We start from the raw sequence: 14,102 nt of genomic DNA on the forward strand, positions 1-14,102 counted from the left end.
CTTCCCTTCCCTTCCCTTCCCTTCCCTTCCCTTCCCTTCCCTTCCCTCCCTCCCTCCTCTTAAGTGAGAGGACTGGTTAGAATGTGAAGGGATGCAGAGGTGACTGGAGACTGGTGTTAAATCTGAGGACTCACCCCCTCTCACTTCACAATTTCGGGCCTCAGAAGATACTGAGCAATCCCAGAACCCTCCTCCAAGACCCAGGTAAACTGGTACATAGCTTTCATTGTGAATTTCTGGTGAGAGGTGTGTCTGCAGGTGTGCAATGGTACAGAAGGGTGGGCAGAAGTCAGTATTGCTCAGCCTGTCCACCTGGGCTACCAGGAGCTGGCTTATGCCTGCACAGAGACTGAGCTGTAAGAAGAATTGGCTGGCAATGGAGTTGCTGCAGCTCTGGAAGCTTAGGGAAGGTCTGGCTATGTGTAAGAGGAGCTACGGAACACGAGTGGTCAGCGTCACAGGCCCACCACAGTGAATTTTATGACCTCGTGAAAGACAGGTCCAGGAGCCATGCAATGAGTATGTTTTTTTTAAAAAAATCCATTATTTATAGAAAGAAATAGGTATTGGCAAAAATCTGTCCAATCAAATACAATGGCTTCATTTAGAACTGAGTATATTACAATCTAAATTAAAATACACGGGTGCAATTCAGAAATCACAGATAGATCTTCAAACCTTCGAAGTGATACACTGTTCTTTTCAAATGGGGGCTCATCTGACTATTATCTAACCTGGTAAGTTACAGTGGGCGCTGGACTTTACACGTGTGCCACACACGTCTGAAGACACACATGCTTCATGTAGTTCTCAGTTCATTTTTAACCAAGTGCTAAATCATAACAGAGTTACGCTTTTCACACAACAGTTAATGCAACCCTAGCAGGCATTTAGTTACCTTGCTGGCGTTACTGATGCCATACTCACAGAAACAAGGGTGGTGGGAAGGAACCAGGGCCTGTGCCCAAGGACAGTGAAAGGCTTCCAACCTGGTTAAAAGTAAGGAGTCATATAAGAAATGGCTTTATTAGAAAAACATGTAGTGTACACGGGGCTAACTTCTATCACTGGTATACAGCTCTGCTATTTTGTAATTAAAGTCTGATGCAGGGTTCTGATGTTTTCAGAAGTTAGTGGCGTGAGTCCCATCCCTCTGCTGTGTGCCTGGGAGGGGTCATCTTCATAGGACCACCATGCTTCTTGCCGCAGTTCAGCTCATCGGTGGGTCAGCACAGGTACAGCGCACATGGGGGTGACTTACTTGGGCAGTGCGTCCTGTGTGAGCTGTCACAGCTCCACTCAAGTGTGCCGCCAACACAACTGTGCTGTCCACAGAGTTTTCACGTCCTCACAACACTCACGACACTCACGTCCTGCACTATTATTACCTAGTAGTCATTAAATTAATGTGAGACTCTGTAACTTAACAGAACCTCTGACAGAAATTTCTTTCTTCGCCTTTTCTCCCATTGCATGTGCAATTCCAAGCAAAGGTGCACTACTAAAGTACAGTCCCTTTAAAGTCCTACGAGTCTGTCTTCTTAAACCGAGACGACCACGTCAAGGTAGAGTCTGTCATAGGACTCCCTGAAGCACAGAATGAGAAGAAGACTGAGCAGGCAGGACCCGGGAAGGCACCAGTTGAACCAAGACAACTCTGTAAGACAAAAAGAAACAAACAGCAGTTGTAAGCACTTCTGCGGCGGCTTCAGCAAAGTGTCACCTGCAGAAACCTTCTCTGCATTCCTAACCACCATAACAAAGGCATCCTGGCACTGACTGCTCTGCATGCTGCCAGTCTGGAGGCTAAGTGGTGGGTGTGATGTACTGCCAGACTTTCATGTAGAATATTTAATTGATGTTGTTAATAAATTTTCATCAATTTGATATACCTTGACTTCGGTTGAAAAAAAAAAATCAATCTATTAATTCAAAGGGAAAAAATTGATCCCTTATATGTTAGACTGTTAGTTATTTTTTAAGTGTCCTTTATCACTGGCACTCTTGTCTTGGTTTAGAAATATCTAGTGCATTTAGATAAAGAGAAAAGTCACATTATATTTTATTTTACATGCGCATACACACTGTGTGTGTGTGTGTGTCTGTGTGTGTGTGAGCTGCATGCATGTTGAGTATAGGTGTGCACACAGGTCAGTGTTCTTTCCACACTCCACCTTATTCCCTTGAGACGAGGCCTCTCACTGAACCCACAGCTCGTGAGGTTTTTATCCTACCAGCTAGATTGGTGGTCAGCAAAGCTCAGCATGGCCCTGTCTCTGAGCAGTGCTGGGGTTATCGATGCTTATAAGCATGCCCAACTTTTCACATGCTTGCAGCTGATCAAAGTCAAGTCCTCATGTTTGCACAGCATGAAGCGGTCTCCCCTCTTTCTCAATTGACTTTTAAGATAACATTTCCATATGTTTTGATGGAAATATGACCTTCTCAACCAAAATATTTAATATTAACCATTGTGACATAAATTAGAATATATGGAAAAATAAGGTAAACCATTAAAGAATTAATCATTTCTACTCCTAGAAGACCAGTGTATTAGGTTATCTTTTTCAGTTTTTTTCCCCCCTACGATCGATCACAAACAGCCCTGGATTATGACAATCACTGGGAAACCTGCAAAAGTTATCCAAGCAAGTGATGTGGCCGTTAGGTGATTTAATGCCATCAAGAGTAAGTTTCAAAAATGCTCTTGCGTCCAGGAGTAACAGGACAGTCCTGGGCCACTTGCTGGGTCACTCAACTGTGACTGCCTCTGGCTGCTGCTCAGAGCTCCAGGGACCATGGGCTGGGACCTGCATCTGGCCAGCCTCCCTCTGCCCCCACCCCACCTACCCATCAATCTCAGGATTGGGAGACAGTAGCTTCTTGGCATGAAGAACTTGTCAGTGGTGGCTGGGGACGTCTCTAGTCTAATATCATCAGTTCCAATGCGGGGACAGAAGGAGTCTGGGTTTTCCCTCTTCCCTCCTTTCCTTGGGTCTTTCTATAAAATGCTAAAATGGTTTCACTTTCCAAAAGTCAACCCTTCCCTTTCCCCCTCCCCTCCCCCTCCCTTGAGTTTTAACCCGGCTCACAGAGCCTAAGAGCAGCCTGTGCTGACACTGAGCAGGAAGGCAGGTGCTGCTGTGACATTTTATACACCATGCTGAGAAGCGGCATCCTCATCTCCCAGCAACGACAGCCGTTAACGATGGAATACCAGGTATCCCACAGCAGAATCAGGTGTGGGCCCCACTTTCTGCCTAGCTTCTGTGTTCTACCTGGACTTCATGGAACCCGAATCCCAAGAGAAGCTCTGGTCCCTACCATCACGGTTTCTCAAAGGACACTCTCTCAGGCACGGTTCCTCAAAGGACACTTTCTCAGGGAATTTCTACTTTTATAGTAAACACACAGCCTGGATTTCTGATGATAACTTTACTAAGTAGGAGGAAGCAGTTGGGATTCAACAGCAGCTGAACTCACAGTGAGCTCTCTGATTTGACCACCACAGTGTACACGCTGGATGCAAGGAAGCAGAGACCTGACGGTGTGATTCACCTACTAAATTGCAGCAACTTTAATGTATAGGAAGCTACATATATAGGAAGCAATGCACGTGCCACGACTGACTGACGAATCCCTGGCCCTCTTTCAAGCGGGGCCTTTGTCCAATATGCCAAAGCTGAGCATTTATTTCATTAGAGGGTGAGATTCTTTTCTGCCTAGGTTCAGATGTTCGTTCATTACTGTGTCTCCCTGAAAAGTCAAATCTCCTTTTAGAGACATATGAGCAGCAAGTGCTCTTTAAAATCCCTTCTCAGAAAGCGAGTGGTCTGAGGCAGGGGAACTACAGCTGAGGCTCAGGGGATGGAGGCGGGGAAGGGGGTGGGGTTAAGGGTGGAGGGGTAATTACTTAAACATTTAATCTGTCTAAGTTGTAAAGCCAACAAACTTTCTGACTTTCTGAGCTCGGTGTCAGAGAATACAACTGAATGATACCCAATCCACTGAAATGTTTGCCTTTTTTTTTTTTTTTTGAGACAGGGTTTCTCTGTGTAGCCCTGGCTATCCTGGAACTCACTTTGTAGACTAGGCCGGCCTCAAACTCAGAAATCCGCCTGCCTCTGCCTCCCAAGTGCTGGGATTAAAGGCATGCGCCACCATGCCCAGCTGAAATGTTTGCATTCTTAACTGTTATCTGTTTGGCTGAGCAGTTTCCTAAAAACCTTCCCATTGATTCTCACCGGAGGAGGTAGAAATCCACACCAGGAAGCAAGACACCCCTGTATGAGAGGCAGGACTACACAAGACTCCCCTGTAAGAGCGGTGTCTACCACACAGCAGCCTCATCCTCAATGCCAATCTGAAGCTCAAGTGCCACATTTCACTCTATTTGGGCTCTGCACAGCACCTCTGCACTGGCCCTGTGCACCACGCCAACCCTGCACAGCACCTCTGCACTGGCCCTGTGCACCACACTGGCTCTGCACAGCACCTCTNTGCACCACACTGGCTCTGCACAGCACCTCTGCACTGGCCCTGTGCACCACACTGGCTCTGCACAGCACCTCTGCACTGGCCCCGTGCACCACACCAACCCTGCACAGCACCTCTGCACTGGCCCCGTGCACCACGCCAACCCTGCACAGCACTTCCACACAGGCCCTGTGCAACACACCAGCTCTGCACAGCACCTCTGCACTGGCCCCGTGCACCACACTGGCTCTGCACAGCACCTCTGCACTGGCTCTGTGCACCACACTGGCTCTGCACAGCACCTCTGCGCTGCTGGCTCATCTTCTGTCCTCTCTCAGAAGCTGCTAACCCCTCTCTCTTCCTTCTCAATGTCACCATGCTAACAGCTTGATCATCTACAAGCATCATCCAGAACCTGCAGAGCCAACCGGTGTTCAACAAAACTATCTCTATTGTCCCGTGAACATCCAGGGGGCACCCCAGATCCTGCCAATGGCCGGTCGGTTCCCTGCACTCCACAGGGCGTGCCAACCTCACCACAGCACTCTCCTTAAGTGTAACATCCCTGGTCCACACCTGCTGACCCTTCCATTAGCGATGCTTCCTTCCCACTTCAGCCAGGTCCCTGGATCTTCTGAATGACACTATAGCCTCAAATTCTGACGGCCACTTCAAAATCTTTATGCATTTAGACAAAACTCGCTGCTGCACTTAGAACCAAATACAGCACAAAAGACAAATTTCAGAATATAAATCGGATTGCATTTGAGAGCGCACAGAGGCCGGCAGTCTCCCCCCACTGCTTTTTTTCTGTGATGTTATTAGAATAAGGCATCACTGCACTGTCACAGTTCATCAAGGGTCTCAGAGGAACATTCCCCTCACAGTAGGGAACAAGCACCATTCTCTTCAGAAACTGACCTCGAAAACCCCATGTCAGAAGAATACTACAAAATCTCTGATATGGTTTCATGTACTAATGCCCAACTGAAAGGCTCTGTGGCCCAGAGCTCCACATACGCCAGTGGCCTCACGCTGGAGGCAACCATGGGGGAAGCCATCCTCAGGCAAGGCACTCCGAGTGTACATGCTCGTGTCGGGGAGTTGCACAGCTTTGAAAAATTATCCGACACAGGCACCAGACAGCTTGGTGTGGGAGGGAAAGAACCTTGTCAAGGAAGCAGAGGACTTCCTGGGAGGAGGGCTAAACTCAGTTCTTACCATGATCAAGGCCAGCTTGTAGCCACACACGGGACGCATGTCTGTCATTGTTACTTAGGAGAGCAAGGCGGGAGGCTGGCTAGGGTCCTGGAGTCTGAGACAAGCCTGGTGAATACTGTGAGCCTAAACCTCTTTAAAAATAAACCGACCGAGCCGGGCATAGTGGCCCACGCCTTTAATCCCAGCACTCAGGAGGCAGAGGCAGGCGGATTTCTGAGTTTGAGGTCAGCCTGGTCTACAGAGTGAGTTCCAGGACAGCCAAGACTATATAGAGAAACCCTGTCTCGAAAAACCAAAAAACAAAACAAAACAAAACAAAACAAAACAAAACCAACAAAAAAACCGACCAACCAGCCAAACCAATTCCAGGCTTTCTTAAAAACCAATGTTAGGACTTTGAAGAGGGCAATAATAAATAGCTGAACCTTCACATCTACTTCATAGGCAAGTTTTCATCTTAAAGTTGCTGAATTATGCTGCTTCCACACTGGCTTTATGGAAGATCACTGAGTTCACTGTATAAAATAGTTAGGACTCTGGGCTGCAGCACTAGGAGAGATTTGAGGAAGTCGCTTTACAAAGGTTTTAGATTTGCAGTTTGTCCTAAAGTCCTAACGCCTGTGGCACTTTGCTGCACGACTTGTAGGCCCGGGACAGCTAACTGTGGATGGAGGGGTTTCAACTCGGGTCACACTGCTAAGCAACCCGTGCCCATGGTCTTGACATATTCGCAGGGCTCACTTCTCTACAAGAGAAGCCTGCTCATTTACACCGTAGCATCAGTGAGTTAACTACCCAAGGAGGAACAGAACAGGCCTCCAGAGTGTGCGCACTGTGCTCCCACACACCTACCGGCACATCCACTACCCACATGCCGGCATTTACTGAAAGTTCTCTGTCTGTAAATCATCTTGGTGGACTAAATTAATTATTACTGCAAGTTTCATTTGCCCACAGCAGCCAAGAGGTTAGGCAGGCACCCTACACCAGCTGTTCAGATATGAGTAAGAACACATGATCAGAATTTGGCTAATAAGAGGACCGTGTTCTCCTCTCAGCCAGAATAATTCTTATTGTAACCAGGGCAGGTAAGATAGTAGAAACGGTGCTTGGCACTTTTCTGGCCACTATGCATGAGTTCCAGCTACATCACAACAGGTGTCATTCTCTGATGGATCTATCACAGGCTGCTGCTGGGAGCCAGGCAGTGGTGGTGCATGCCTTTGATCCCAGCACTCAGGAGGCAGAAGCAGGTGGATCTCTGAATCTGAGGCCAGGCTGGTCTACAGAGTGAGTTCCAGGACAGCCAGGGATACATGGAGAAACCCTGTCTCAACAATTCCCTAAGCCCCTCCTCCTCCCCAACAAAACAAAACAAAACAAAACAAACCCTGCTGTTGAACCTAGAGGAGCAGCGGATACCAAACACCCAGTGTCCTTCTTAGGTAAGACAGTGGTAAAGTATGGAAACGTGGCCTGAGTCTTCCACGGCCATGGGAAGTGGTGCTGGACCTTTGAGAGGTGGGCTCCTGTGGGAAGCTCTGACCGCCCCTCCCTAGTCTTCATCATCTTGCCCTGTGATCTCTTTCACCATGCCCTATGACATCTTCATCAGAGCTGGTACATCATCATGCAAGGACCATCTAAAACAGTGAGTGAAACTAAACTCTCCTTCACAAAGTGTTCAACCAATAGGGGGAACAACTGAGTAAGACGCAGGTCCAGCATGCTTGTGGTTACGGTGCCTTCCTGCTTTACATTGGTCAACAATGTTATACACTAGAGCCAAGGAAAGAGAGTCATTGGGGACTAACATTATCCAACATCGGCTGCTGCGTTTAAATACTGTGAGGAAAGAAAGTATTTCTAGTTCACAGGAAAAAAACCGCGTTCTGCACGGCTGCACAGACACTTAGTAAACCTGGGCCCGTCAGCTGAAAACCTGTTTCTGTTGTGCTAGGGACACAACTAGTTCTGAAGCTTTGCCATGCAAAGGCGACAGACCCTTAATTTCCACTTCGACACAACTGAAGTGAATTAAAGCTGTAACACAACAGACGCGAGGCTCTGTGTATGAGGCAGATGTCCTTTCCCTAACAGGTGGTGTTTTCCGTACTGGAAACAGAAAAGAGGCGGCGACTGCATCAGTGTCCCTCCCTGGGTGGCACGCTAAGCCCGCACCAGGTGAAGTGGAGCCAAAGCCTTTACCTGCAGTCCTGACGCACAGGGGCCATCTTATTTGCTGTTAATCACATTATGAAAATCACTGTCATTTGGATACATTGTGCAGTTTGGAGAAGTTCAAGTCGCCATGATTTTGCTTTGTTGCTTTGAATGTTTTGAAAATATATCTTCTGGCCAAGGAGGTTAACACAGTTATTACTTCAATTACGAGCTTGTCAGAAGTTCCCAATAAACAGCATGACCTCCTGGAGTAGCCTGCTTCAGAGAACAGCTCAGCCTATTGACTTACTCTTATTTATCCCCAGGGCTTTAAACCACATAACCCCCCCCCCCGACACTAATTCACTGTATGCTCAGAGAGCACAGTCTACATGCAGTTTAAAAGTAATATCACCAGTGACTGTCAATGCAAACTCAAGTGTTGGAGTCACGTGGCCAGGGCTGGGCTGGCCAGTCACAGATGAAAGTAAACAACACTGCCCCACCCTGGCTAATTCAAACCTTCTAGGGGTGGGAGTGCACATGGACACACTTCAAGAAACACAACTGTGGTCACTGTTTGTACTAGCATGTGAACGCTTCATAAAGTAATACACTTTAGTGAGAACTCTCCACACAGGTACCCTATCTGTCAATTTCACAAACCTGTCTCAAAGCACATTTACATAGTGAATAATAATAATAATCGAATTCTTACCTGTATGATAAAATGTGACAAAAAATAAAAGCACTCCCATGAACATATTACTTAAAAAGGTGACAACTCCACAGGTGATCCCTTCTGGAACAGGGTACACAGTTTCCACGAAAAGCTCAAAGAATATGGGAACGCTGCTGTTCAGGAACACTCCCAGGAGGATGCAGGAGGCATACAGTGTCACTGCAACAAGAACACAAAGGCTTTAGTTCACGGGCGGCAGTGGCGATGAGTCAGGGCAGATGGGATGCTGGGCTTCCCTAAGCAGCAGTCCTGGAGCTGAGTATCCTCCCCATGGTGCCTGATGAAGTCTGTCTGATAGACCGGCACATGGCTGTCACCACCTTGCTCCGGTTTCTGCAGTAAGAACAGGTTTTGTTGCTGAATGATTACCAATTTACTTGCTTTCTCTTTCTGGTGGATTATCCCAAAGCACAAATGCAATTTAGCATTAGAGTCGAATTCACAGCATTCTGGGCCAGCATCTTGGCTCTGTGGATGTACCCACCTCCCAGCCTGATGACCTGAGTTCAGTCCCCAGGACCCACATGGTGGGAGGAGAGAAAGGACTCCCCCAGGTTGTCCTCTGACCCCCATCTGTGCGGTGTGCCACATACACCACACAATAAATAAAGATCATTTTAAAAAAAAGCTTCTGATGAAAAGATTCATAAAAATAAAAATACACTTTCCTCTGAGTCACAGGCAAATGAGGTAAGGGAATAAAATGCAGTAAGTTAATTAACAAATCTCATCTCATTTTACGATGTTAAGGAGAACTTTAGATGCGAGGATAAATGTAAGGCATGTGAAATGGTACTAGAAATGACACATGAATAGACTGGTTCACAGTGGTTTCCAAGTGCTGCATGAGGCACTCAGCATCCTCCAGAGAACACAGGAGGGATAGTCAATGGTAGGGAGGGAGTTCTGTGCCAGAGTCTTTTTAAATAAGGTCTGTTTCTACCACAAGAACATACACTAATACTGTGCTGAGCCAGCCACAGGCCAGGGGATGCTGGCCTCTAATCATAGCACTGGGGAAACTGAGGCAGGAGGACTGCAAGTTAGAAGCCAGCCTGAGCTACTTAGACACTCTCTCCAAAAGTCAATCAATACATAAAAATTGATTGGAGGAGGGTGGGAGGGCCAGATGGCAGGTTAGCCTACTAATGTGACTTGTAGTGCACTCTGTTGAAGAGGATGCACTGGCTCCTGTAAGCACTCAACTGAGAACACACCACCCCAGCGTTACCACAGCTCCTATCTGCCGAGATGCCGTCAGTGACTCAAGTCTGGAGGTGGAACAGAGCCTGTGGAGGAGAGCTATAATTTGTACCTATATTTTCATAAAGATATCTGCTGACAATCATGCATAGAATGTATTATAAAGTTACAAGAAAAATACTTTTACTATAAATATTTATTAAGAAAAAAATGCTGTGCAGAGCTGCAGAAAGCGAGGGCATTAAACCGAATCTCTCACACATCATTCAGAGATTCTGGCATTTCAGAGCGCCAGAGTTGGCCACAGCTGGCTCCAATCATTAAGCATCTACCTCTGGTAGTAGAACAGTGCCACCAGTTTCTAATGGACTTCTCCGGTTGACCTCATTGCTGCTCCCTCCCACCCCCACCCCCAACTTCTGCTCATGTTCCAGGATCATAAAGTCTAAAATGTCCTCTAAAAATGTAAATGGCTGTCAATTACTCTGTGACAGGAAACTAGAGAACAACAATGATGTAGCACCTTAGCCCTACCGCTGGGTGACACAGTGGCCCCTTTACAGTCATATGAGCGGCCAAGTCACCCCATTAAAACAGGTCATAGCTTTCAAGAGGGTCTCTTTTTCTATTGTTAGGCATCGTATTGCTGTGCATGTGTGTATGACATGTGTGAGTGCCACGGAGCTCGTGTGCACGTAGATGATTACACTGGGAGCTGCCTCTCTCCTTCCACCTTTCAGTGGGTTCTTGCTGGTCAGGCCTGCATGGCAAGCTGAGCCATCCTGCTGCCCATGACTTTTATGTTTCTCTCAATGAGAGAGGAGAGACAGAGACAGAGAGAGTCAGAGAGACAGAGACACTGAGACTGTCTGTCCATATAAAGACATGTATGCTCATGTGAGTTCACATGCCCAGGATGTCAAAGGCACTGGATTGCCCTGGCCCTGGAATTACAGGTGCTGCAAACTCAACTCAGGTCCTCTTCAGGAGCAACATGCATTCTTTACCACAGAGCCACTACTCCAGCCCAACCCCACATCAGGAGACTTGTAAAAATAAAGCACAACAAAGCACCCGTGGTGACTGTCCGTTGGCTGGATGTCATAGCACCCGTGGTGACTATCCGTTGGCTGGATGTCATAGCACCCGTGGTGACTATCTATTGGCTGGATGTCATAGCACCCATGTTCACCATCTATTAGCTGGATGTCATAGCACCTGTGTTGACCGGCTGGATGTCAATCACACAAACGTTTAGCATTCTTTACTCACACATGACTCGTGTGGTGCGCTGGGGATGGAAGGTCGCTAGAAGCTTCTATAGTGTATTCTATTTCCAATGTACAATCATTTATTGACTGGTTAGATCACCACTGGGTAATCAGGACAGAAAGAACTAAAGACCCAAGAACTACAGACCCAAGAACACATCAGCTAAGAGTTTAGTACAAAAAAGTACTGAAATACATGACAAGAAAAAATTCCAGCACACAGGGACCAGCAAGTGCTATTACTTAATCTGGATCACAAACTGATGGAATTAGATGTTTTTAGGAAACAAAATTAGAAATATTTCCTCTTTAACATTCTGGCTCATACTGTAAACCTGGCACTCAGGAGGTAGAGCCAGGAGATTTGAGTTCAAAGCCAGCCTGGACTCCATAGAGGGTCTCAAGACAATCTGGGCTGGAGACCTGTCTCAGGACAGAACAAATCTAACTATAACAAAAACAAAACAAAGAGCCAAAAATACTATTTATGTTTATATTTTTGAAGGGGCTCTCTATATCCCTACATGAAATTATAATCAGATGAATTAAAATATAATGTTTATAATAATCATAATATAAGGACAAACAGGGCAAATGAAACTCTAATGAGAGGGGACTGGGTACAGGTCTTGGAAGGAGACCACAGAATCCACTGATCTTTACCAAGCTTGGTACAAAGGAAGAGTTGGGATTCACCTGGAGAGCATCATTTGGAGAAGGCAGACCTTGTTAGAAAACCCTTAAACCAAGCAGCTCTCTTGGCCCGTGCTCAAAAGGAGTCTCTGAAGAGCTGTCACCAGAAAGGTGACGTCTCACTGTGGTCAGACACGGTGGATGAACTCCTGGTAGAAGACCGTCATCTTCTGGTGGGTGATTTGAAAACATCTAACATAAATCACTGTGCTGACGACTCTGATTCAGAGTCTACTTCTGGGATGTTATGTTCTATCGGTGTGGGGACACATACAGGCAGGACAGTCACCGAGATGCTGTTTGCAGTATGTGCAAAGACTGAAGACAAGCTAAATGGTGCCAGAGAAATACTTGGAGAGTAAGAGTCAGTATAGACCTTGCAAAGGACCCAAATGATAACTGAGAGCACTTAGAAAACAAACACTAGGCGGATATGCTAAAATCATGTTCTACTGCAGAAACTAAAGAATCAAATAAATTACACAGGGAAGGGTTAACAGAGTGTCTTCCTAATCAGAATGAGGGAAAGGCAGCTGTGAGCACTGATTTGACACACACAATCCTCAGTGTTCTGGAACGGGCAGATTGTAGAAGCTGACTATAAAAAGTCTGAATTTGATTTCTACTTGAATTTCAGTTCAGCCTTGATGTAGTCAGTGGATGAGTGTCATCTATTCAAAGTCAAGTAGACAAGATAATTTCCTGCTCATCACAGAGGGTTCAAACAACACAATCATTAAATATTTCCATGACTTTTTATAATAGTGAGACTAAAATTATAATAAACTGCCTTTCAATTAAAACGTCAAGGTAATTTAGCAGAATAAACACAAATGAATTGCTGATGCAGATTTTTTTTTTTTCAAAAAAAAAGCTAATAAGATTTCATGGGGCTGCAGTTTAAGCTGCAAAAAGAGTCGTGTAATATGAAGCACAGTTAAAAGGGATGTATGTTAGGCATATAAATTGGATAATAGCCCTGAAAGTCATTCCCATGACAAACCAAACAGCTAAACTTTGGAGGGAGAAAACTACATATGAACACATTTCATCCACTAAAATACCCAACCCCCTTAGCTCAGTGGTTCTCAATCTTCTTAATGCTGCAACCCTTTATTTAGTACAGCTCTTCATGTTATGGTGACCCCAAGCCATAAAATTATTTTTGTCACTACTTCATAAATGTAATCTTGCTATAGTTGTGAATCATAATGTAAATTTCTGTGTTTTCTGATGATCTTAGGTGACCCCTGTGAAGGGGGTGGTGACCCACAGGTTGAGAACCACTGCCCCGGGGGAGCAATAATTACAAAAGAAACCCCAGCAAAGAGCTAGGTGTAGTTTAGTTGGTGGGGTGCTTGCCTGGCTATGTCCTGGGCTTTATCCTCAGCACTGCATAAATTATGTATAGCCATGCACACTGTAGTGTAGCCATGTACACTGTAGTGTAGCTATGCACACTGTAGTGTAGCCATGCACACCATAACCCCAAGTCTGGGGGTGGAGCCTGAAGTATCAGATGTTCAAGGTCACCCTTGACTGACTAGTGAGTTTGAGGCAAGCCTGGGCTAATTGGGACCCTGTCTATAAAAGATAAAATAAATTCCAAAATTCAGATAAGAAGAACTTCTGCAGCCAACATCTAATGAGACTCATGATATGCTCTATCTGACAGGCGTGATGGTGCATGCCTTTAATCCCAGTACCCAGGAGGCAGACGCAACTGAATCTCTGAGTTCAAGGCTAACCTCGTGTATAGAAGAATGAATTCAGGATAGCCTGAGCTACACAGAGAACCCCTATCTTGAAAACCAAAACAAAAGAAGAGAAGCTCCAGCGGGACTTTCTTAGACCTGTCAGCGGCATAAAGAATGACAGAGACTTTAATACAGGTTAAAGCTTGGGCCTTTTGTTTAGACAATCTCCCAGCCAGCTTATCCATAGTAACCCAACTACCTTGTTCACGACTCACAACATGGCTAGCTCTCTGCTCTGCTCTGGTCTGTCTGTCCCCTCTGTGTCTGTTCTCTGTTTTCTTCTCCTGAATCATTCTCTCTGCCTACAAGTTCCACCCTCTCTTCCTGCCCAGCCATTTATTGGCTCTTTATTACAACCAATAGGTAGTGAGATAATCTCTGATCCAATTCTAGATTACCTCTAGGTATAGAGAGCTGTCTGACCTTCAGGTATCTGTGCAGGTGTGTAAGGACAAACATTTGCAAATATAAGCCTGGCAATAGGCCAAAAAAAAAAAAAAAAAAAAAAAAAAAAAAAAACAAAAACAAAAAAAAAACCAAGCATTGATTAAACAGATGAAATATTTTAAATTCTAC

At 45.7% G+C, this 14,102-nt stretch overlaps 1 protein-coding gene across 1 annotated transcript in view; it reads right to left on the minus strand.

Moving 5' to 3' along the window:
- Positions 1-522: 522 nt before the first annotated feature.
- Slc49a4 (solute carrier family 49 member 4) overlaps positions 523-14,102 on the minus strand; it is a 73,587-nt gene continuing 60,007 nt past the window's right edge. Inside the window, exons 8-9 of the mRNA XM_021209359.2 lie at positions 8,579-8,761; positions 523-1,657 (exon numbers count right to left, since the gene is read on the minus strand). Of these exons, the coding sequence (XP_021065018.1) occupies positions 1,542-1,657; positions 8,579-8,761 (299 nt within the window). The 3' untranslated portion in view covers positions 523-1,541. The remainder of the gene's footprint in view (positions 1,658-8,578; positions 8,762-14,102) is intronic.

Source organism: Mus pahari, chromosome 12, assembly GCF_900095145.1.
Source record: "Mus pahari chromosome 12, PAHARI_EIJ_v1.1, whole genome shotgun sequence".
NCBI classification, from domain to species: domain Eukaryota; kingdom Metazoa; phylum Chordata; class Mammalia; order Rodentia; family Muridae; genus Mus; species Mus pahari.